This window comes from Aricia agestis, chromosome 11 (genome assembly GCF_905147365.1).
Source record: "Aricia agestis chromosome 11, ilAriAges1.1, whole genome shotgun sequence".
Classification (NCBI taxonomy): Eukaryota; Metazoa; Arthropoda; class Insecta; order Lepidoptera; family Lycaenidae; genus Aricia; species Aricia agestis.
In genome coordinates, this window is record NC_056416.1 from 15559913 (window position 1) to 15586882 (window position 26970).

The following is a 26970-nucleotide window of genomic DNA, read 5'->3' on the forward strand; positions in this document are numbered from 1 at the left end:
TCTAACACTTAAAGAATTTTTCAAATCGAGATTAGCGCGTTCAAATAAGCCCTTTCAAATAATTTCCCCCATTTTTTCCACATTTTCCACTATTTCTTCGCTCCCATTAGTTTTAGCGTGATAAAATATAGCCTATAGCCTTTTTAGATAAATGGTCTATCTAACACTGAAAGAGTTTTTCAAATCGGACCAGTAGTTCCTGAGATTAGCGCGTTCAAATAAGCCATTTCAAATAATTTCACCCGTTTTTTCCACACTTTCCTCTATTTCTTCGCTCCTATTAGTCCTAGCGCAATAAAATATAGCCTATAGCCTTTTTAGATAAATAAGCTATCTAATACTGAAAGAGTTTTTCAAATCGGACTAGTAGCTCCTGAGATTAGCGCGTTTAAATAAGCCCTTTCAAATAATTTCCCCGTTTTTTCCACACTTTCCTCTATTTCTTCGCTTTTATTAGTCTTAGCATGATAAAATATAACCTTTAGCCTTTCTCGATAAATACACTATCTAACACTGAAAGAATTTTTCAAATCGGACCAGTAGTTCCTGAGATTAGCGCTTTCAAATATGCCCTTCCAAATAATTTCCCCCCGTTTTTCCACATTTTCCTCTATTTCTTCGCTCCTATTAGTCTCAGCGTGATAAAATATAGCCTATAGCCTTTCTCGATAAATGGGCTAGCTAACACTGAAAGAATTTTTCAAATCGGACCAGTAGTTCCTGAGATTAGCGCGTTCAAACAAACAAACAAACAAACTAACAAACTCTTCCGCTTTATAATATTAGTATAGATGAACTATACAAAGCAGGCAGATGATTAATATTTGTTTATTATTATTTACTTGCTTAACTATATCTTTTTGTAATAGCTAGGTAGAGAAGGGCGCCATCACAAAACATTGACTTGTAAGTGTAAGGCTGAAAAAGATTGGGAACCCCTGGTATAATCTCTAGCTATATTATAATTCATAGGCTTTAATATAATCTATACACAGTAGTGACAAAGATTTACCGTCAAAAAAGTAAACATTGCGGCATAAAATAAATCACTGCATCTATTATATTAGCATCAGGCTTTTGAATAAATCCTCCCACTCATAAAGATCTCAACTTTGCAAATAAAATACACTTCTTGAAAGTGGCCGATTCTCATACCTCGAATATCGTTTGGTCGCATAATGTCTCACTGGCGTGTATGATGACAATATGTGCGGATTAGGTGGCGCAGACAATAATTATTATTAATAATTATTATTAATAATAATAATTATTGTCTGCGCCACCTATCTGTTCGCACTGCCCACGGTAATCCGTGGGCAGTGCGAACAAAGCACTGAGCATACACGAACAGACCAACAAGGTGCTATTGGTGGGCTGTGACTTTTGAAACGAATGGTGACGCCTTGTAAAGTGTCTTTTGATATACAGCTATAATATAATTGCATAAAGCTGTATTTATCATAATGTGTTTTTGTTCTCCCAACTAGCCCTAAGCCAAGGTATTGGTGCTTCAGCCACAAACTATGAATTATTACAAACTTTAAAAGGTTGAATGCATTTGATTATTTCGACAGCGAAGTAAGAAATCTTCAGTTCACGTGCCTGACGCAGCCTGCAATCGAGGCGACAGTCGAGGCATGAGATTTGAGAATCAGGCCCCTGTTAGCGTTTATTTTCACGTCCGATACGTTACTGTGACCGTCTGTCTCGTGTGACAAAGTTATTTTATTGTGGACTGTGCGGTGCATTTTAGTATCATCTTACATATTTAAGTACTTGAATTTATTGAGGGACCAGTAAGTTGCGAACTTTGCAAGTTCACGTGTGTAGACTTCTGAGGTTGTAACTCCACTGTCTTACTCAGAATTATTGAATAATTATTAAACTTCAATTTAAGATAAGATAAGATAAATACTCTTTATTGTGCACACATAATTTTACAACAATTTAAAGACATTTTTTTAAAACACAAGTATAACACAATAACGGCCTTATTACTAATTAGTAATTTCTTCCAGGCAACCACGGGTAGAGGAAACATATATATTAAATAAGGTGAATGTGCCATAAACAAATACTATATAATATTAAATATACAAAATGTAATAAAGTACATAATATAAATAAATACACACATACACATATACATAATAAATATTAATCTCAAATACATACATACGAACATAAATAATTTATAACAAAGTATGGACATTTTTATGTAATTGTGATATTTTATCAATAGATAAATAATAATTATAAATAATTGTATCGATAGCCAGGAAATTTAAGTGGAGCAATTATCATTATTAGCAATAGTAAGAAAGTGTTGCTTGACCAAGGTCTTAAACCGACTTAAAGTTTTAGTCATTTTTATATCTCTAGGTAAGGCATTCCAAAGTTTAGTGAAGGAGGAACCATAGAATTTGGTGTTATGTACAGGGATTTCTAAGAGCAAATTAGACTCCGACCTTAAATCCTTAAGATCCGCCCGTCGAAATAAGAAAATATTTCGACGAAAATTTATGAAAGAGTTTGACAAAAAATTGTATTTAAAGGTTTGTGTCATCATTATAGTTTGTGCGTTTTAAGATGATATGCTTGACACATTATAATTGACAATAGTAGGGAAGTTACCTAACAAAAATTAATCGATAGTTTAAAAATATCGAATCACTTCGTAAAAGAATTGCAATCGAAATTATCGATTTCGTACTGACATTTCAGTGGTGCCGGCGATTTAAGATGGCCGCCCTTTTTTATCGGTTTGATTTCGATTCAACAGAGTCAATCTCTATTGACATAAGTTTCGTTTCATGGATATGACATTTTTCAAATTTTTTCGTAACAATAATTTTATACTCATTTCACAGTTAATATTTATAATTTTTATTAATAAGTTAGCATTTAGCATCTTTTCATTATTATTCATTTACAATTATAGGAAACATTTGTTTTTGTAGATGGAATATAATTTTTTACATTTTGTTTTTTTTTGTTTTCTTGTAAAAAGAACCCGTAGCAAGGAACGTGAAAACTGTCACCCATATCATCTTAGGACGCACAAACCATAAACCGACGACAGTATATATTAAGTCTATGGCACAAACTATAAGTATCTAATTAACACTAGAGATCGCCCAATGGTCGAAATTCAACCTTAGTTTCAACGACATTATTATTTTGTAAAAAATATAGACTTTATCATATTTATATTTTTTTCAACTCTTGTCTCTGGGACTCAGCTGACCTCAAACTGGCTGTGTAAGCATTGTCTAATAGTTTCTAAGATTCAATAAAAAAAACTATAATCCATTTTCAATTTGTCAACTTGTTGTCAACAGACTTCAACCTTCTTTCAAAAGATAAAAGAGTATAATTCGTATGTATAGGCTTGTCACTCAAAAAGCTGTCATTTTTTTGAGTGTGCACATTGTAGCGCATTGTTGTGTGTGTAATGTTTTATTTGTTAAAAAAATGTATGATAAAAGCATAATTTCAAAATAATATTAGCTCGATGCACTCCTTCACCATATAAACTATAACTGTGCAAAATTTCATGCACCTACGTTTCCCCATTTTTCGTAAAAAGGGTTACAAAGTTTTTCGCTCACGTATTTACCTATATATAGATTATTCTCTGAGTATGACAGTAACGACGGTTCCCAATATTTGATCTATCTCTGGTTTGGCCCTACTAGAGATAGGAATATCTCACATTAGACATTAGAGACATATATTTTATGTCAATTGTGAGCTATTGCTATCTCTAGTAGGGCAAAACCAAAGATTATTGGGAACGGCCGTAAGACGATAAACTCCTTTACATTTGTTTTTATAAAATCGGGTATAAGGTAACGCTTTGTTATCCAAAAATTGCAGACGGACGGTCTATAGTCTGCTAAATGGTCTGAATTCTATTGTTTAGACTTTGAGGCACTGTATCAAATTATTATATTATACTTAGTTCCTAAATAATAATTTAAAAGTATTAATATACTTGTAATTTAATATACGCACTCAGAGTGGAACATTAATTACTTAAATGTAATTAATTCAAAATTTTAACATACGCCCCATACATTATCTGTCAAACTCTTAATTAAATTGAAGGTAAATCTCAATTAAATGTCTTGAGTACGGCGGTTAGTTCCTAAATAATAATTTAAAAGATCTACATTCCACAATCCACACTTTTTATACAGACAGCTGTCTTGTCTGTGTCTGATACTAAAGAAAAGTGATTACATAAAAACAAAACATTGCACAACCGTAAGTTTGTGCACAGAATGGATTTTTTATGGATTAGTAATTGGGAATTTAAATATATTAACGAGGAAAGTACGTCGTTAATGCTATCGGTAAACATAAGATAAACTGCCTTATCACTAACAGAGAAAGTGAAAGAGATGATTTTATACATTTTATCCACTTTCACGATAAAATGTATCCCACGCGGTCAATACAACCTTCAAGTATTAACACTGTTCTGTTCATTGTCATTAGCGGGATCTGTCTGTTAGCACTACACTGTAAGCGGGCCCCTAGACGATCAATTTTATTGCGCAATATCACGTACTGTACAATATTACTGACTGTCTACCTGTGCTGTCTACAGTTAATATTGAACGTGCCCGCCTTTCATTCTTGTTGTCAAATAAGTTGTTCAATAAATATTGGGTGTGATATTGCGCAATAAAATTGATTGCCAACGGGCCCGCTAATAGTCGCACTCATATTTTAATGATTATGAAAGTTGATTTTAATGCGATTTTTTCCTAATTTTAGTCCATGGATAATAATTATGATGATCAAACTTTAATTCAATGCAGTTTGACGATAATGTTATGTCAAAATCTTCAATTAATTGCAGATAAGTAAAATAATTGATTAATATTCGTGTCTGAGTGAGTGAGTGCGGCAGTAAGATAATATGTAATATTTAGTTGCACAGTAAAAATCCACATTAACTCACAATATACAAGGTATAATCAGGAATCGCAAGAAGTTTTAGGAATGAGATAAAGAAGAAAGCATAATGGTTCTATTTCTACCTAAGGCAAGATTATCCGTAGACCGTATGGATGTGTGTACCTAATACCTATATCATAATGGGTCCCGACTCCCGCACTTATTTATTGTACCTACTCTGGGTTTTACTTTTAGCGGAAAATTGTGTTTAACACTTTAGTTTTTTTAGAGCTATATTTCATTGTTATTGATAACTGAGATATCTTTTTTTTTTATGAAATAAGGGGGCAAACGAGCATACGGGTCACCTGATGGAAAGCAACTTCCGTCGCCCATGGACACTCGCAGCATCAGAAGAGCTGCAAGTGCGTTGCCGGCCTTTTAAGAGGGAATAGGGTAATAGGGGAGGGTAGGGAAGGGAAGGGAAGGGAATAGTTGAGGGTAGGGAAGGGAATAGGGTAGGGGTTAGGGGATTGGGCCTCCGGTAAACTCACTCACTCGGCGAAACACAGCGCAAGCGCTGTTTCACGCCGGTTTTCTGTGAGAACGTGGTATTTATCCGGTCGAGCCGGCCCATTCGTGCCGAAGCATGGCTCTCCCACGTATATATAACCATATCTATAACCAATTGCAGACATTTGACGTCAATTTATCGCTTACGAGTCTATCACGTCGCTCACACATCTCGATCGCGATCAATTTCTACTGAACTTCCTTATTGATGTGAGTGATGGCAGCCAGTCGATACCGGGAACGTGCAATATTTGTTACATCGTATCGTTTGGTCGTATCGTAAATTGTAAAACCGTAAAGCCAGTGACATAGAAGAAAGACCAAGCATGAAAGTCGCTCTATGAGAATTGAGAACGCTCTAGATTCTAGAGCGTTCTCAATTCTAAATTCTAGAGTCTAGAAGATTAAATAGAGGTAGGATAAATAAATCAATTTTAAAAATCGAACAGTGCCCAATTCTCTTGCCCGAATCCGATGTTCCTTCTGTGGCTTATTTACAAAACCACGAAGATCGGAAGTTGGAAGATTGGGCAATGACCAATATTTTCAATAGATTAATAAAATAGATTAAAGGATAGGCTCATTCATATTGCGGCATAATTTACTGATCCTTCGAGATATTTTTCTGGCGCAAATTAATTCCCGGATGACATTCAGCTCTGGTACTAGGTGTTGACCTAGTATCAGAGCTTAATGTGTCTATATTCTATAGAAACTATACAGACATGGGACAAGAAGGTACTTCGATTCTCCTCGTTTCTTACACATTGGTACCTTCAGGTATCGGAGGCAGGTGAACCGTGACGTGGAAAGCGGTCTCGTGACAGCACGCCACGCCATTTGACAACACGCGCTTTACACATTAGTGGCGAGACTGTACTAAACGTGGGACATTTTGTATGTGACTGTACCTACCTCTACAGTTGCAATCAAAGGTGTTTTAGTTTAAACCAATTATTTAATTAGTGCAGAGCGCGACTGTACTAAACGTGGGAATTTTTTTATGTGACTGTACAATAATTGTTATCAAAGGTATTTTAGATTAAACCAATTTAAGAGCTAGGCTAGAGTCATAACTCTTCTGCAAGATCCTTAAGCCCGTTGCAGACGATGCGCAGTAGCTTGCGCAAGTACTAATACTAAGCATATATTTTCATCGTGTGAACGCATTTTGCTTAGTGAAAGTGCGAGTGCAAGTTGCTTAGTAGCACTCGCTTTGGTCCTCGCGCAAGTGCGACTCATTTGCCCCCGCTCCGTCTACTTCACCCCCGCGCTACTTCACTGGTCATCGTTTGAACATGCGTTGACCAGTACTAGCGCCAGTACTAGCGCCAGTTCAGTCTGTTTGTTGTTTTGGTAAAGATGTAGAAACCTACCACTAGATTGTTGGGGAGTTGGTTGTTTTATTGAGTCTTAAAGTTTTAAGTTTGTGAATTAAAAATGAATAAATGGAATTCAGACTAAACATCAGTTCCTCTGCTATCACTCCATTTAGCTCTTGAATTAGGCACTTAAAAAGTTTATTCAAAACCATACGCTTGTCCATGGTTGCCTACTATGCACTGGCACTATACAAAGCTACTTCGCGTGATCTTTTTACGTTTGAACGCTGGCGCAAGTACCTGCGCAAGTACTCGCGCAAGCTACTGTGCATCGTCTGCAACGGGCATTATTAGCTACATTTTGAGATCCTCTATATTTCGAAATTGCAATAATAGAATGTTTTTAATAAATGAGAGTCAACTTAAATTGACAACAACACAAGCACCTATTTTCTTTTTTCTTTTATTCTTAAAAGGCCGGCAACGCACCTTCAGCTCTTCTGATGCTGCGAGTGTCCATGGGCGACGGAAGTTGCTTTCCATCAGGATTCAGGTGACCCGTTTGCTCGTTTGCCCCCTTATTTCATAAAAAAAAAAGAAAAAAAGCGCACTTTGACCAACGACACGCATATTGAAATGAACAAATTCAAGTCACATTTGCACTGATACCCTACAGCAAACTTAACCCGAGTAGACTTTGATTGATCTATCTAGGTTTCCCTAGTGTAGTTAAAATAGTTTACCTAAATACCATCAGTGGGGGAGCGTGGGAGTTGGCACCCAATGCTCTCACGATACCAGAACAAAAACAATCAACACTATTGTCTATATGAAGCCCAAGGGCCACATTCGATAATGGATTCACTGGATAACCTAGGGCATATGTTTCGTGCGAAATAACGGGATCGTGGTACGGCCTACGGGGATCGGGGGAAGCACTGATTCTCAATCGATTTTAAATCATGGGCCATGGTAGATTTTCTGAAGATTTCAATCAACTTGTCCCTGACTTACTGTACAATAAAGAGAACAAGGCTGTAGCAAAGTCTTCACAATTATTATTCTTACATTCAATATAACAATTGACTGTGTCCGCCATAATAAAGGACAAGAAGTTTTTAGCTTACTGTACTAGTCCTTACTATTCTAACCTGTCATACTCTCGGGTTTAAAATCGCTAAAGGTGGGGGAAATTATGATTTACAAATAAAACTTTACCTAATCCCTAGGGTCCTTGAAACAATCAAATAAGAGTGATTTGAAATAAGAGTGTATTAATTAATGTTCGGTTAGCGATCGGTTGATATTTTCTCATTAGTGTTCAACCATATTCCTGGCTACTTAAATCGCCCGTGATTCACTCGCTATTGTTTAGCATGTTTCGGTAATCTCAAATCCATGGGAAACGGGCCATGGTGATACGTCAATAGGAGAAAGTGGATCCCCATTGTTTGGACCTGATGATAGGTTTTCTCTAAACATCCTCACAGGCGTAATTAATTTGTGAAATCAAGAAAGAGCTTTCCATGAAGACGAAGAAAAGCTCCTTCTGCTTGTTCTCAGATTATAAACAGATATAAACCCCTCCAGCAGCGTAAGGGTTTACGTTGGGTCTAGAATCAAGATGCATATTGGATAATCATGATGCTGGCATGATTGCGCAGTTGTCTTCAGTATGCACAATCGTTTTCGACGGTGGGCAGTTCAAGGCGTGTACAATATCCCTCTGTATGTACGTGATCGCCCATCGGTGGTAGGCATCATGTAGACGTTCAGAGAATATTTGCAAAAATGTATTCTGAATAAAAAGTTTGAGTTTGAGTTTTTGAGTTTGCCCGTATTTGAGCGCGGAAGAGGAATATCGAGTGACCACAAACGCTCACCCATATAGATTTAGCTACATGCTGTTATCTTCTGTTATGATTTACGTAATTCAGTACTTAGTTTATTGTTTTTAGAATACTAAATTATTGTAACTTAACTATTTTAGACTAAATTAGATGGTAGTTTTAATATTTAAATCTGGCCACACTGACAACGTGCAATCCCAAGGCTACGTTCGCTTCACTTGGAGTGGGGGTTGACGGGTAAAAATTGTGTATAAATACCCCAAGAGCGCAGTATGATGCGAATTTTGACGGAAGAACAATTGTAAGAGGAATCTCTGCCCGAAAGTGTACCACTGTATAATATTGTAGAATAAATGTATTTGAAAGTCATCATGCAGTTTCTTATCATCTCAGAAGAGGGAGAAAAATCCAGGTACGCTCACTTTATATTCACTTATTATTAAATTTCTTAACTGGGATTAAATATCTTTATTTCTCATAAGTGTAACGATGCTCCCAGATAAGAAATCTGAAAAGTAATAGTAGTAAAAGAGTTATCTAATGATAATGATTTGAAATATTCACATACAATTAATATGAAAAGAATGTAGGGTACTTTTAAAATATTTTTCAAAAGTATGTTAACAGCTGAAAGTATCATGAAGGTGCAATCGCCATACAAATATATATTATTAGCTGTGTTCTGAAAGTCGATGTAGATGTTGCGTACATTGAGGTAAATCGTTTTAAAGTGCAGCATCTTCGTATAACAAACTTCTTTAACAATAGTAATTAGTACGCGGTGAGTATAATTGGTATGTCCTATCTATTTTTCTTTTGTGTAGTTGATGTTTCTTTGTAAAGTGTGTTTATTTAAATTGAGCCGACAGTTATTATGAAATGATTTTTACTGTAATGAAATAATTTTGTTTTCGATAATTTTAGATTATCAAATGTGAAATTTTTATATGAAAAATTAATTTGTGCATTCGAGAGTTATATCTTATAATGAAGATGAGATGTTTTAATTTACTTGAGTATTAGAGTATCTGAGATTTTTACAAGTAATATAAAATTATTTAATTCAGTCATTATTACTTTGCAACAAGAGGTATTTGAAAAATACGTTGCGGAGTAGAAAGAACTCGATACACGTAACAATCACGCACCACACACATAATACCTTCCACTTGGTCGAGGCTACTCTTCGACAGTGAATTTAACATTACACATTTCACTTGGTCGAGGCAACTCTTCGACAGTGAATTTAACATAACATTTTGACATCATTACACATTTCACTTGGTCGAGGCAACTCTTCGACAGTGAGTTAAGATTACATTTTAACATGCATCATTACACATTTCACTTGGTCGAGGCAACTCTTCGACAGTGAATTTAACATAACATTTTGACATCATTACACATTTCACTTGGTCGAGGCAACTCTTCGACAGTGAGTTAAGATTACATTTTAACATGCATCATTACACATTTCACTTGGTCGAGGCAACTCTTCGACAGTGAATTTAACATTACATTTTAACATCACTATAAATTTCACTTGGTCGAGGCAACTCTTCGACAGTGAGTTAAGATTACATTTTAACATGCATCATTCATTATACATGTCACTTGGTCGAGGCTACTCTTCGACAGTGCACACCACATGTAGTTCACATTTGGACTGCTTATAGCTGCAATTATACACAATTCGCATTACACTACTCCAATATAACTTTTATTTTTATGAATAGCAAAGAGCCTACATAATATCGACTCCGGCTATCAAGTCGACGTTTTGTATTTTGATTTCTGTAAAGCATTTGACAGTCGATAATGATATTCTTCTTAATAAGTTGAGATCTCTTGGGTTTTCATCTGCCTTTGTCAGATTCTTCGCGAGTTATCTGCGAGACCGAATACAGTTTGTAAGATACGGCTGCTTTGAGAGTACTACTTACAGCACACGCTCTGGTGTCAGTCAGGGATCAGTATTAGGCCCTCTTTTATTCCTGATCTTCATAAATGATCTTCCAGCAATAATAAAGTATGCCAAATTCTTATTATATGCCGACGATCTGAAGATCATCATGGTAATAAAATCTTTGCACGATTGTTTACTTCTCCAAAAGGATCTGGATGCTCTCCACCGATGGAGTATTTTGAACAATCTGCTGTTCAATATGAGCAAATGTACTGTAATGACATATGGAAGGAAGTTACGACCTCTTGTATTTAATTACACAATAGATGGACATCCCTTGACTCGAGTCCACAACACAAAAGACTTAGGGGTATACTTCGATAAAACCCTTACATTTAAAGACCATATTGCTGCTATTGCTAAAGATAGTTATAAACGCTTAGGATTTGTTCTCCGAAATGTTAGGGACTTTAAAAATCCCAAAGTAATTAAGTTACTGTATAACACATTAGTACGCAGTAAATTAGAAACGGATGCCTGTGTTTGGAGCCCTCATACAAGCGCATCAACACTGATGCTTGAAAAAGTACAGAAAACTTTTCTCAGATTTCTGTACAAAAGAGTTAATGGATATTATCCTTATATGTACCCCACTAACTTCCTTTTAGGTACCCTAGGATATCACTCACTAGAGGTCAGGAGGGGTGTGGACCTCGTTCTAATTATTTTAAAAGCTCTTCGTGGAATTATAGACTGTCCGGAACTTCACACCCTCGTTTGTCGTTTGTTCGTGCCCGACAATTATCGCAGGCACCGCTCTTGCCGTCGGCCCAAACTATTTGCCTTACCTATATGTAATTCTGTCGCGAGAGCCGAGTCCCCACTGTGTCGTGGGTTAGATTATTATTATTAGTTTTTAATTACTATCAATGTGTATTATTATTGTGTAAGTTTTAGGTTAATTAATGTAATTGGGGTCACCCGTTTTAATTAACTGTAAATAAATAAATAATAAATAAATAAATGGAAGTTGATAAAATATCCTTTTTATTACAAGATTTCAAAACGCCAAAAAGAATATTCATAACTAGTATTTTTTTAGTGATGTGCAAGATTTTAGCTAATATATATTATCTATGATGTATTATGTAAATATTTGGTATAGAATTACTTAACTAATTGTTTGTTCAATAAAAGAAATGAAATAATTAATAATGACCTGAATGGTTGGACATGATCAAGTATTTTGCTTGGAAAGATAACCAAACAAGTAATATAGATAAATCGAACAACGATATCAAAATATTAATGCGTCCTAAGGCACACTGCTCTCAGATGAGTGAGCTCACTCTTTTCGAGAGTGATACATTTTCGCGCTAACGATTGTATGGAATGCCTTTTCTAACATTCTAATTCTATGAAATCGAAATGGTTTATGCTAATATGATAGTATGAGATCTGTTTATTGCAGTTTATCCTTTTTATTGTCAATTTCAAGGGGTCGATTCAATAACTAGATCATTTTTGTTTTCATGAATGCTGTGGAGTGAACCATTGATTAAAGTTGCTATGGAGTGCAATATTGATTAAAGTTGCTATGGAGTGGACCACTGATCAAAGTTGCTGTGGAGTGAACCACTGATCAAAGTCGCTGTGGAGTGAACCACTGATCAAAGTCGCTGTGGAGTGAACCACTGATCAAAGTCGCTGTGGAGTGAACCACTGATCAAAGTTAATAGAATGAACGATTCAGAAAACCCAAAGGTATGTGCACTGAAAATTTTAAACCCAATTTCAACAGTATCATTTTCTTATTAAGAACTGTGGAGTGAACCACTGATTAAAGTAATAAAGTTTCTATTAAAAGTTTTGTTTTAAATGAAATTTGGAATAAATGAAATTTGGAAAAAATGAAATTTGCAATAAATGAAATTTGGATGAAATGAAATTTGGATTAAATAAAATTTGGATTAAATAAAATTTGGATGAAATGAAATTTGGATAAAATGAAATTTGAATTAAACGAAATTTGAATTAAATGAAATTTGAATGAAACGAAATTTGAATTAAACGAAATTTGAATTAAACGAAATTTGAATTAAACGAAATTTGAATTAAACGAAATTTGAATTAAACGAAATTTGAATTAAACGAAATTTGAATAAAATGAAATTTGAATAAAATGAAATTTGAATAAAATGAAATTTGAATAAAATGAAATTTGAATTAAATGAAATTTGAATTAAATGAAATTTGAATTAAATGAAATTTGAATTAAATGAAATTTGAATTAAATGAAATTTGAATTAAATGAAATTTGAATTAAATGAAATTTGAATTAAATGAAATTTGAATTAAATGAAATTTGAATTAAATGAAATTTGAATTAAATGAAATTTGAATTAAATGAAATTTGAATTAAATGAAATTTGAATTAAATGAAATTTGAATTAAATGAAATTTGAATTAAATGAAATTTGAATTGTATGAAATTTGAATTGTATGAAATTTGAATAAAATGAAATTTGAATTAAAATAATATAAATTTGGAATGAATGAAATTTGGATTTAGATGGGTTAAACAAAATTTAGTGAATTAGATTAAATGAAATTTATTGAATTATTAATGAAATTTATTGAATTATTAATGAAATTTATTGAATTATGAAATGAAATTTATTGAATTATTAAATGAAATTTATTGAATTATTAAATAAAGTTTATTGAATTATTAAATGAAATTTATTGAATTATTAAATGAAATTTATTGAATTATTAAATGAAATTTATTGAATTAATGAAATTTATTGAATTAATGAAATTTATTGAATTATTAATGAAATTTATTGAATTATTTAATGAAATTTATTGAATTATTAATGAAATTTATTGAATTATTAATGAAATTTATTGAATTATTAAATGAAATTTATTGAATTGTTAAATGAAATTTATTGAATTGTTAATTGGAATTTATTCAAAATCAAAATCAAAATATTTTTTATTCAGAGTAATTTTTTTACAAAAATATTTCTGAACGTCGATACTAAGGTGCCTACCACCGGTTCGGGAACTAACCCGGCGAGAAGAACCGGCGTAAGAAACTCGCACGGGGCCATCTTTTACTAAAAAGATGGAAAATTACAATTTGAACATATATAGTGCACCAAGGCTTTAAATGAATATGTCAATGGGCGCTGCTGGTAAAGAAGAACTGTCAAAAATGACGTTTTTGTATGAAAACAGCGCTAGTTCCCCTTCTCGCAACGTTCATTTAAAGCCTTGTCGAACTGTAACAATATTATGACTTAAATCTATTTACAACAGCAATTATAAAGAGTATTCAAGTAGCCTGTAAGAACCACCCTATTCCCAAGGTGTGTTGTCGTCGATGAAATCATTGATTTTATAATAAGCTTTAGTACACAAACGTTCTTTTACAACTTTTTTAAATCTATTGATAGAGAGATTTTGAACGTTTACTGGGATTCTATTGTACAGGCGTATACATTGGCCTTTAAAAGATTTGCTGACTTTGCTAAGTCTGATTACTGGTATTTCTAATTTGTTCTTATTCCTAGTGTTAAAACAATGATTGTCGCTATTCTTTTTGAAATTATTTAAGTTTATTCTTACATACAATACATTATCCAAGACGTATTGAGATGCGACGGTCAGAATATTTATTTCCTTAAACTTTTCTCTTAAGGATTCACACGATGACATCTTATAAATAGAACATATCGCTCGCTTCTGCAGCACGAATATTGCATTAATGTCCGCTGCATTTCCCCATAGAAGGATTCCATAGGACATAATGCTGTGGAAGTAACTAAAGTAAACAAGTCGCGCTGTTTCTACATCAGTTACCTCTCTGATTTTTTTAACAGCATATGCTGCAGAACTGAGCCTATCCGCCAGATTTGCAATATGCGGACTCCACTGTAATTTACTGTCTAAAGTTATACCTAGGAAAACAGTGGTGTCCACTAATTTCATTTTCTCATCATTTAATAGTACATTGGTTTGTACTTGCCTAACATTTGGCAAACTGAATTTTAAACATTTCGTTTTATTAGAATTTAATAGTAAATTATTAGCATTAAACCATTGTACTATTTTTGAGAGAGCACTATTTACCTCGTCGTAATTATATTGTTGTCGCTTCACATTAAAAATTAGTGAAGTATCATCAGCAAAAAGTACTATCTCATGCTTATCTCTAACTAGATAAGGTAGGTCATTTATGTAAATGAGAAAAAGAAAGGGACCTAAAATAGATCCTTGTGGAACACCTAGCTTTGATTGAATTGTTAAATGGAATTTATTGAATTGTTAAATGGAATTTATTGAATTGTTAAATAGAATTTATTGAATTTGATTAAGTGAAATTTATTGAATTTGATTAAGTGAAATTTAGTGAATTCAATTAAGTGAAATTGAGTGAAATGGATTGAATTGAGATTTTAGACTGGAGTTGACTGAAATGGAAAAAAGTGTCTATACATTCTGCCTTTCTAGAGGCGTACAAAACTTTCGAAGCGGTGATAGTTTTTGAAATTCGACACGTGTTTCTTAACATTCTTGGCTACTGGACCATGTTAAGGTTCTTAAATTCGTTTTAAATAGATGTCAAGTCTTTACTGGGGCTTAAATAATTTGAATTTATTTCCTGAAAGAATGGTTCGTGCATTTGCTCCTACTAAAAATTAGTATTCAGAATGTTTTTGTTAGAAATTAAGAAACGCTGCAGTGAATATCCAATATTATTAATCCTGAAAGTTCAACATTCACCATGTCAATATTCGTGTCGCATCGTCACTCCTTGACTAGACTAGATAATAATGCATCTAGGTACATAGGTATAAATAAAAATTACTATGTTAAAGCACTTACTATGTTAAACATACAAAGCAATGGGCGTGACAGTTTTTCCATGTATCACAAAATGTAAAGATTGTAGAATATAGGTGTTAGGTACTATTATTGGGCTCGCTTCGCTCGCCCCGATTATAATTGCCAAAGTTATGTCAACTGCAAATAACACTTCTTTGTGATTGATAGCGTTAGGAGTGAGTGAATCTAATATATTATTATTAATTATTATGTGAAACTTTCTCGTGTCGGTGTTTGCTCGCAAGCTCCTCCAGAGCGCCTCAACCGATTTTAATGAAATTTTGTATGTACATTCGTTGGACCTGAGAATAGGTTTTTATCTGCTTTTTAAATATTGATACTAGAAATAATTTATACGGCAAAACGTTCGCCGGGTCAGCTAGTAGTTATATAAAGTAAAAGCTGAAAGAGACTAAGAAACTTCTTTGAGGTAAGCTAAACTTATTAAGCTATAACGATTAAGAATTATAATGTAACTCTACTGGAACTTTTTTGTGTTTTAGATATTTATTATTTTTACATAATATTGTAATTTGTAGACAATTGGATGAACAATTTTTAAGCGAACTTTTTGCTTTACCTCGTAAACGGTAGTGTCATTGAAAGCAATCAGTTTTGCGATCTACAAAATCAAACGTTTTTTTGTCATATCCAGAAAAATGGCTACCACAAGATTCCTATCATCGATAGATCAAAGCACTGTAATGTTGTATTTCTGTTCTTATAAAACAAACTGTTCGCTTCTATTCGGTGGTATATAAAAATCGTATACCTAGTCAATAATTTTAAGATACCTATTTAAAAAAAAAATAAAAAAACTTCAAATTGTTACGATTACGAATAATACGGTAACAAAGAGATGAGACAATTCTATCTACTGTTACTGATGTAAACAATTACTAAGTGAAGATTCGATCCGTTTAATTATATTTCCTTAAATCTACTTCGGACTATAAGTACATATTGAGAAGTTTAAAGGGGTTGGCTTATATTTCTGGTCCACACTTTTAGTATTTTACTTTTAAAATTGTCAAATTCTACTGCATTAGTATTTTACTTTTAAAATTGTCAAATTCTACTGCATTTATCTTTGATTAAATATAGATTTTTTATAACAGTCTGTCGTGTAGTATTTTGGTTATTATTCGTTGAAGTAGAATTAGCAAAGCTGCTATCGAAGTAGAATTTAATATGATTTGTCAATGGGATGTTTTTCTTTTAATTCGTCAGGTTGAAGTTCCACGTGGTCGCTAGATTGAGTATTTGGTAGACAACAATCGATGATCCCAAATGTAAAACTAGACGCATTTATATTTTAAATTTTTAATGAATATGTAGAAAATAGTTAAGGTCAACTTGGGGAAGACCGGCAATCAGCATACTTTATTTGAATTGTATTAAACGTTCATTCGACACTCGGACGCTTTTCAAAATTTGGTTATGGCAAAATTTTGCCTACACATCAGGACGATATCTATTTTTAACCGACTTCCTTCATGTTAAATGGTTAATATTCTACTAATGTTACAAAATAAAAACGATAGCGATAGGTATCACAATTCTAAAAGTAAAAAATACTTTTAAGTTTAAGGTCAAAACTCCTTTACTTAATTATTATTATTATTGTTGGTATTGTAGTTTTCTATTCTCCTTTGTAAGAGTTTGTTCCAAAGTTGCGGGCTTGTGGCCAAACAACTATTATTATTATTATTTCTGACAAGTTACTTATTTAAACTACTTAGTATTACTAAACTGGCCTAAAGTATTTAAGGGTCATGTGAGATTTAGATTAAAGACGAAGCAAAAACATAGAAATGACTCAACATTATAGTTTTATGCCTGATCTGGAGCTCGTGGAATCTAGATTTAAAACTATATGTTTAGAAATATAACCAAGTTAATCCCGAATTATTCGAGAACTGATAGAAAATTAGGCATATATCACACTATCTCTGGTTTAGATGATTAGAAGAAAGTCATTTAAAATGATAATTAAATTACTCATTAATAATTCCGGTAATTTCTTGGTATTATTTAAAAATGTATCAATGCAGTCTGTGTTTTTATGATTATTAATAGTTAAGTTATATTTTTGCAGTGAATCTTAGTATTTGCCCTTGAACCTTTGCCTTTTGATTACCATAAGTTTATGTTGAACAAGATTTTATTTTAGAAAGAAGCATAGTTTATAAAATGCTGTACTATAACAATTGTTTCGAAAAATGTGATAAAGGCATTACATAAATAAGTATGCTCTTTACTGCAGAAAAGCTTAACATGAAGATGTCATGGTTTAAACAAATTTGTTAATTTTGGGTAGTCTTGTAAGTTAATAAAGTGTATAAAATATATTCCCATCTCCACATAAAATAAATTTTAAATTACTTGATATTTCAAAATGTAATTCAGTATATACTTTCCTGGGAATATGATGATTACTATTTGAAGTTCTATATAGATAATTTATTATACAGTTAGTTTTTTTCTGGGAATATCAGATGATCACAGATCTATACAGATGCAAATGATAAATAAAATTAGAATCGGCTGAAGTGAAGTTCCATACTAGTAGCTTTAAAAGTAAAATTGGAAGACCAATAATTGTTAAAACTTCCAGAGGTTTATATCACCAGCGATATTTGATAAAGTACCTAAGATAGGTAATTTTATTTTGTTTTGTTTCTTGTGTGAGATGTTATTAAGTATTTAAGCTTATTTTTAATATTGCCGTTTGTTTCTATTAAGTTTTTTGTGATATATAATTTTATTTTCTTGACACTCGAGTTATGTAATTTCTATTAAATGATCTATTAAATGATCGCAAAGATAATTATTCTAATGCGCTTTTGTGTAGTTCACAAATTCAGCATAAGTAACTAAAATTTTAGATAGTTGTACTTAGATAGGTTTCTATAATACTGTAATTACCACTTTATTGTGTTTTTATTGTTTCAACAATGTTGGTTGATATAATTGCAAAGCAATTATTGTACAAAAATCTTATAAGTTATATTAGTTTAATTAATGTTTGTATATTGTAATATTAATTATTATATTATATTTTATCATTCTACACGGTTTGTAACAAAACAAATGAATTGTTTTTCTAAATGTAAAATTTAATTTGATATAAATAACAATAGGTTAGTTTATAGTGAAAATGTATAGATAACTAAAAATATGTTATATGTATTGCACCATTGATGATTGTTTTAAGAGTGCATCGGGACCCTGCACGTTGTCGGATGGCCGAATGTTATGATTTACGTAATTCAGTACTTAGTTTATTGTTTTTAGAATACTAAATTATTGTAACTTAACTATTTTAGACTAAATTAGATGGTAGTTTTAATATTTAAATCTGGCCACACTGACAACGTGCAATCCCAAGGCTACGTTGGAGTGGGGGTTGACGGGTAAAAATTGTGTATAAATACCCCAAGAGCGCAGTATGATGCGAATTTTGACGGAAGAACAATTGTAAGAGGAATCTCTGCCCGAAAGTGTACCACTGTATAATATTGTAGAATAAATGTATTTGAAAGTCATCATGCAGTTTCTTATCACTTCTTTCTTTTTTTTTCTCAAGGTTGAGATAATTTCATCTGTGGTCACCGCCGTTGGTTTTACATTAAGTAAATCTTATAAATACGTGTAACTTTATTAATATTTGTGTAAGACTGTTTGGAGGCCCGAATAAACGAAAATAAAATAATATGTAAAATATTAAATAGAGTTGTTGGTTGGCAAATATGAGTAAGTTCGCTAGTAAGTGCATTGGATGCTTGTTGGGAGAATCCTCTCTGCTCACCTGTATAGCGCGGGGCTGCGGGCGCGGGCTGCGGCGTCGGCCTGCAGCAGGTGGGCCAGCCCCCGCGCCTGCTCCGCCAGAGTCAGCAGCTCCAGCTCCTCGCGACCCACCTGGTACTGCAGCTCCGCCTGCTCGATGCGCGTGTCTATGTTCCTACACAAACAACTCCAGGTGAAATAACTGATGCGTAAGGATTACAAAGAAGTTTGCAGTACCGGTTTTAACAGTACCAGCGCCATGGGTGAGATTTCACCATAAATAAAAAGGAGCGCTTGCGGCGACTCTAGGGCAAAGAAAAGTTTGCCCTCGGTGCCCCTTATTATCAGGAGGCACCTTGGGTGATCGCTCAAACGTGCCTCCCCTAAAGCCGCTACTGGACATTTGGAGTGAGTACAGGCGTCAAAGAAGACTTAAATACCACAACCACCCGGAGATTGGCAACTCCTCAATTTTGGACCTGTACGTGACGTCAATAAAGATGTTGACGACATTCGTGTAAACGTCTACAGATCGTACTCGTAGAAGTTGGTACTGGGGACGTTCAGCAAAAGAAAAATCAATGTACTAGTCGTAGTGAATACTAGTTTATTTTTTTTCTAAGTGTGAGAAAATAGTATGTAGGTAAAAACAATAAGACACGTAGATTAGGAAGTCAAGTTTTTCTTCTTCATAATAACACCGTAAATGGAAAGATAGAAAATCTGTCTAATAACACCTATTAAATAACAAGATTGTATCAAAGGTCACCAGTTATTTAAGATTTTTCTGTTTGCGAAACCTAACCTTCGGGGCTACTAGCCAATTAACCAACCTCGCTAAACGGTATACTGTTAAATCGCGTAATCACGTGCTAACTATGGGACCACAGAACACAGTTTAGACGTGGGAGAGCCATGCTTCGGCACGAATGGGCCGGCTCGACCGGAGAAATACCACGTCCTCACAGAAAACCGGCGTGAAACAGCGCTTGCGCTGTGTTTCGCCGAGTGAGTGAGTTTACCGGAGGCCTAATCCCCTACCCTATTCCCTTCCCTACCCTACCTTATTCCGTTCCCTTTCCATCCTTCCATCCCTACCTTCCCCTATTACCCTATTCCCTCTTAAAAGGCCGGCAACGCACTTGCAGCTCTTCTGATGCTGCGAGAGTCTATGGGCGACGGAAGTTGCTTTCCATCAGGTGACCCGTTTGCTCGTTTGCCCCCTTATTTCATTAAAAAAAAAAAAAAAAAGCTGTGCAATTAACGCAAAACAACTAAAGATGGTTAAACGTTCCAATCTTAAATTAAGGACTCAAGAATGAATAGAAAAGTTTTCGTGAATAATAAGCAGTTAGTAATGCAGTCGGTTCCGACCAAACTGGAAAGTGTGGTTCTCTTTTTCTAGCTGTAGTATTTTACACGAGAGGGAATGATTGCTTGCACCAATAGGCAAGAAACTAGAATTACACAGAGAATGATGTTCGAAGCGGCATTTTTAAAACCCTTATAAGGTTGGGTCATTAGAACCTAACCCGCCTAACCGTCTATTGCTAAATGAGAATTCCTTCTAATTTGCTACACATCTATACTATAATATTATAATTCTGCAGAGTTTGTTAGTTTGTTTGTTTGTTTGAACGCGCTAATCTCAGGAACTACTTGTCCGATTTGAAAAATTGTTTCAGTGTTAGATAGCCCATTTATCTAGGAAGGCTATAGGCTATATTTTATCACGCTAAGATTAATAGAAACGAAGAAATAGAGGAAAATGTGGAAAAAACGGGGGGAAATTATTTGAAAGGGCTTATTTGAACGCGCTAATCTCAAGAACTACTGGTCCGATTTGAAAAATTCTTTCAGTGTTAGATAGCCCATTGATCGAGGGTATATTTTATCATGCTAAGACTACGACGCAGCTAGTTATATATATAAGTAGATAGATGTTCCGCGCGGCTTCGCCCGCGTACTTTAGGAATTTCACGCAACCGTACATTTTTCCGCAAAAAAATATCCTATGTCGCTTCACGTGGTCTATTCTTCATGTTTGCCAAATGACATAAAAATTGCCCCCGTTCTTAAGTTCTTAAGATAATAAGCAATTTCATATAATTTCCTCCGTTTTTTCCACATTTTCCTCTATTTCTTTGCTCCTGTTAGTTTTAGCGTAATAAAATATAGCCTATAGCTTTTCTTGATAAATAAGCTATCTAACACTGAAATAATTTTTCAAATTGGACCAGTAGTTCCTGAGATTAGCCCGTTCAAATAAGTCCTTTCAAATAATTTCCCCCAGTTATTTCCACATTTTCCTCTATTTCTTTGCTCCTATTAGTTTTAGCGTAATAAAATATAGCCTATAGCCTTCCTCGATTAATGGGCTATCTAACACTGAAAAAATTTTTCAAATCGGACCAGTACTTCCTGAGATTAGCGCGTTCAAACAAACAAACTCTTCCGCTTTATAATATTAGTATAGATTTTTCCACATTTTCCTCTATTTCTTCGCTCCTATTAGTCTTAGCGTGATAAAATATAGCCTATAGCCTTCCTCGATAAATGGGCTATTTAACACTGAAAGAATTTTTCAAATCGGATTCAGTAGTTCCTGAGATAAGCGCGTTCAAACAAACAAACAAACTCTTCCGCTTTATAATATTAGTATAGATAAAATCGTAGGAAAGTCAATGCTGTACATTGAATATTTTTGTACAATAAATAATACTTGGGACGTGATCTACTATACTAACGCGGACGAAGTCGCGGGCAACATCTAGTTATATCTAATATGGCATTAGAAACATCTTCGGGGAAGTGAGAGTTGTAAAAGGAAAACCGACTCGAGGATTACTGCTTAATTCTTATAGATTTGAGCTGCACTACTGATCTTAAGAGGATTCCACACCGTCCGTTTTTCCATACAAACGCTGTCCCCTGTTTCCTCCCTGGATAATGCCGGTAGAGTTATGATTTTTTTCCTGAATATCTATGGCCACTATTAGCATGTCCCTATGTTTACTTTTTTTTCATAATTTTATTATTAAAAAAGATAAGAACGTCCAAAAACCCAAAAATATGGCAAGATTTTCCTCTGTGTTCAAACACCCAGAAAACCAAACTGACTAAAATATACAAAAAAAATAAAACATAGGAACACAGCTCAAGCCTTGTTTTAATTCTTAATGAAAAAAGTACTTAAATCGGTTAAGTTATGGAGAAGGAATCAGCGGACAACGAATCGAAGATTTTCTGTTCTTATATTAGAACTTTTGTCGTGTTGCCTCTATCGCGCTCTGCGGTGGAAGACTTGAGATTGGTGAGACAGCAATACATTTTCAAATACCTATTTTCAATTTCTCTCGCCCCTGGTGTATTCTCTTAAGGATCCTTTAATATATTAGGTATTAGGATGATTTCCTAATACCTTTGATACAAAGTAACAATATCAGAACCTTACTAAGTATTATTATGTTTTCTTAACGTTTTGAAATACAGTTCCAATTAAATTCGAGGTAGTTGTTGATGATGTAGATATTTAAAGGAGGATTTGATGGAACTTTATTTGGGATTTTTTACGTTAAGCAACTTTTTAACAGACAACATTTTATATACCGCAACAGGTATACTGATGTCCTGGAGCAAAGAGCAACTTACTCAGTGACATGCGTCTTCTCCAGTCGCCGCTTCAGTTCCTGTATGTTGGCCCTCCTGGTGTCCAGCTCTGTTCGGACGGCGGCAGCTCGCTCCTCCAGAGCCTGGCGTTCCTCAGCAGTGAGAGAAGGGGCATCCTGCCGCGGCGGGGAGGTGGCGGCTGCGAGACGCGCTGCCGATAAGGAGGCGCTCAGCTGCTTCTTGAGGCTGCAAGGTTGAAGCAATGGATTCAGTAAAGGAAGGATACTTGAAGGGATGAACCAAATTATGCTATTAATATAACCAACGGGGTAATAGTCGAAGTGCAAACCGTAATCCTACTATTGAGGAGCGATTGCTTGCAAGTTTAACACTGGGGTACAAAGCAGTTGGTTATTAGTATGGTGATGATGATTGATACATCGCAGTCTTATACATTTTGAAGTTTATAAAAAGTGGGGGTAATCAATAATCATACTTCTGTATTATAGCGTCCTTGTCAACCAGCGCGCCGCGTAAAGCATCCAACTCGCGCGTAGCGTCTCTCGCGCCCGCGCTGCGCCGCCGCGCACCAGCGAGCGACACTTCGATGCTGGCCATCTGTAAAAAAACAAAGTATTCCTTATTTAAAACAATTAAATATATAATTCGAAATTTAAAAAAGTATCTAGTTTTTTTTTTAATTTCTTCTAAGATTTTTATTGACCCTAAGGCTACAGGTCAATAGATGTTAAACAGCTACTCTACAGCTTTTCTCTACTCCTTACAGCCACCCTTCCTTATAGAGCCTATCGAGTATCAATATTATAATCAGCAAATTATGTTGTCATCGTAAGTTATCTGTTATTGGAACATTTTCTTCGCTAATGAATTAAGAAAATGCTCTGAATACATAATTAATGTTGGAGTGACATGATCGATCAAGAAGTCGGATGTTTTCGCACCAAAGATATTAGAAGAAGGTAGATGCGATTAGATTCAAAATATTATGTGGATATGATTCTACACATTAAATTGGGTCCTTTTATTACGACTCACAGATATTTCCGCCCAGGATGATCGATTAAAGATTTTCTATCACCTAAAATTGAAGCATTCAGCATTTCCTACATTTAGTATTATGTTAAATATGATAGTATATACGTTAAGCGTCTTTCAAGATAGAGTTCGGTAGTTCTTATTCTCAAGTCTCAACCATATAACTCCCTTCAAAGTTTATCGCTATTCTTGTGAAAGTGCCGCCAAGAGTGACAAAAAAGGAATGATATGACGGCTCGCCTGCAGATAATAAATAATGAGATTTGCCGGCAATCGTATGACGTTTACGGCGGCGCATTTACAAACCAGAAAGCCGTGTTCTTGTTCCTAATACTCCAGTGACCAGTCTGACTCAGTTCAAAGCTGGTCGAATATTTGAAGCACCATTCAACCCATACAGGAATTTGGTATACTTTAAGTATTAAAATTGATATTTTTATCTTTTGAATCGAAACTGTTGTAAAAATCTTGTATTGTACAACATACCCTGAAATAACTATAAATCCGATTATTATTATTGGTTGAATTGGCATTTGGCGCTCGTTAACTTTATAGTATTTATAAAATTGTTCGCAAACACTCCATAAATAGAACTATTTTAACTACTGCATAATCCATTGAGTATTTTTGATTTACGACTTGTCTTCCTGTTTATAAAGTCTACGGTAGTATTACGGCATTACACGGTCGTTAGGACGTGCCAACAATCTGCGCCGCCATGATTTATTGAAGGCTATTCTAAAAGGTCTAGACTCTAGTGCATAGGCAGGTGATAAGATAGCGTTTTACGATCGTCATAATTTTATTAATGTTCCAGTATATTGAGTGTAAAAGAAGTTTCTTTTTTACATTTTTGGTACGTTTACTATGCATCGAAAATAAAAATACGGCGATATTGGCAAGTCTATCGACTACAATAGCAAATATTTCGTGAATAATTAATGCGAATGAGAAGTATAAACCCAAATCCTGTTAAGACAGATTCACTAAATTTTGCCAAAACTCTGCAGAGTTAGAGCAGAAACTTGCTAAAATGTATCGCAATTTTTATGAGCACATAACAAAATTTAGGTGTTAAGATCTCATCAAATGTTAAGTTACTCTGATTTTTTAAGGAACCATAGACATTAGAGAGCTCTACTTGCTCCAGCAGCTAAGCTATATCGGTTCTAAAATGGCAGCCTACATCGCAGGCTCTCTCGCGTGTCATCCATCGTCCGAGTCGCGATAAATAACTCCACAATCGCGCATCCACTTATCTGATCATTCACTTACATCTCACTATGGAGAAAGTCCATAAAATTACGCCTGATGTTTATTTATATAGAGGATTGTGTTTGATAAACTAAATTAGTCCATTGTTTGCGTTGGATCGGAATTAAGATTAGAGGGACTATTGTCGCCACCTTAATAATTGTCCAATTATGTAATTACAATGATTATAAAATTGTGTAAACGAATAACGTGAATGGCGATCAAGTTACGAACGCAACTTTCTGGAGGTACCGCAACCCAAATATATTATTACGAGCTTTTGCCCGCGGCTTCACTCGCGTTAAGAAGTATTATTATATACAAACTTTCATCCCCTATTTGAACACCTTGGGGTTGGAATTTATCAAAATCCTTTCTTAGCGGATGCCTACGTTATAACATCTACCTGCATGCTAAATTTCAGCCCGATCCGTCCAGTAGTTTGGGCTGTGCGTTGATAGATCACTATGTCAATCAGTCAGTCAGTCACCTTTGAGTTTTATATATATAGATTATTCTGTACTTTTGTAGTTATTAAGTAAGTAGTAACGAGAAATATAAAACGTGCTCGAGATAGAGTTAGCACGTTTACTTAATCAATTATTTCACATAATCACTAATCTCTAATCAATCCAAACTTCGCAAGTAAAGACAGTGCAGAGAATAACGTGCTATAGTTGCTATCTCTATTTTTAATGGACTCCGAAAAAAATTCGACCTGTATGTTTCTATTTCCGACTTTTCAACGCGCGGTGCGTTATCTCGTCCGTAGAGCGACACAAGTAACAAGTTTATAAGTCCTTCACGCATGAATAACGTTAACGGAAAACGGCCCTGGAACTTTGGGCCGTATAAAGAATGTATTTATTAGACCGTAGTAAATACAATCATGTGGTACATAATACCCACCTTTCGGTATTTAAATTATAGTAAAATTAGATTTAAGTAATGTTGGCGATAAACTGGGTAAATATTAACTTTGAGTCACTTTCAGGTACGGTAGTTCTAATTTCTAGTAGTTACTAGTTAGTTTACAAAATATCGGTAAGGTAGTTTGTTCTTTATTGGTTGTCTTGGGGTACATCGTACTCCAAGAAATAAGCACAATTATTACTATCATTAATAAGCACAATTATTACTATTAATACATTTAAACTTCCGTTATTAATTCAGGTTCGTAATATCGCGTAGGAACCGTGCATTTTTCCGGGATAAAAAGTAAACTTTCCCGGAACTCAAAATATTTCCATACCAGATTTCAGCAAAATCGGTTCAGCGGTTTGGGCGTAAAGAGATAACAGACAGACAGACACACTTTCGCATTCGCTCGCGCGATAACGGTCGAGTCGAGAGTCCCGCTCATTGCACGCGTTTTACGCGCTTAGGCATTTGGACGGGATATATTATGTTTAATTAGATCTAGTATCTTGAGTACGCGTGTAAAACGCCTCATCTAGACAGGTTCTAAATTTCTGCCACGATAAACCTGCATTGACCCTACAGTTGTAACGTGGGCAGCGGTCACGGATCACGGCGCGTAAGTTTTGAAGCGAGTACGCCATTACGTATAACAGAGTTCCTCAACTTTTTTTAAAGGCTGTTTTGGCTTATAGTTTAATTGAAATCATTTATTTGATAAAAAAACTACTTTACTGTTAAGTCCATCTTTTATTTTACCTTGGAGTGGCGTGCAAAATGTTATATCCGTGTTTATTATTTCTTAATAGTTTAATATATTGCATTTTATTGCCATTTGTCGATATTAATTATGTTTCTGGTAAATGGTAAAATCGAATTTTACAAATTA

General features: G+C 34.4%; 1 protein-coding gene across 1 annotated transcript in view; it reads right to left on the reverse strand.

The window, feature by feature from the left end:
• LOC121731958 overlaps positions 1–26970 on the reverse strand; it is a 94325-nt gene that overhangs the window by 10982 nt on the left and 56373 nt on the right. The window contains exons 5-7 of the mRNA XM_042121671.1: positions 23350–23471; positions 22896–23099; positions 19267–19419 (exon numbers count right to left, since the gene is read on the reverse strand). Of these exons, the coding sequence (XP_041977605.1) occupies positions 19267–19419; positions 22896–23099; positions 23350–23471 (479 nt within the window). The remainder of the gene's footprint in view (positions 1–19266; positions 19420–22895; positions 23100–23349; positions 23472–26970) is intronic.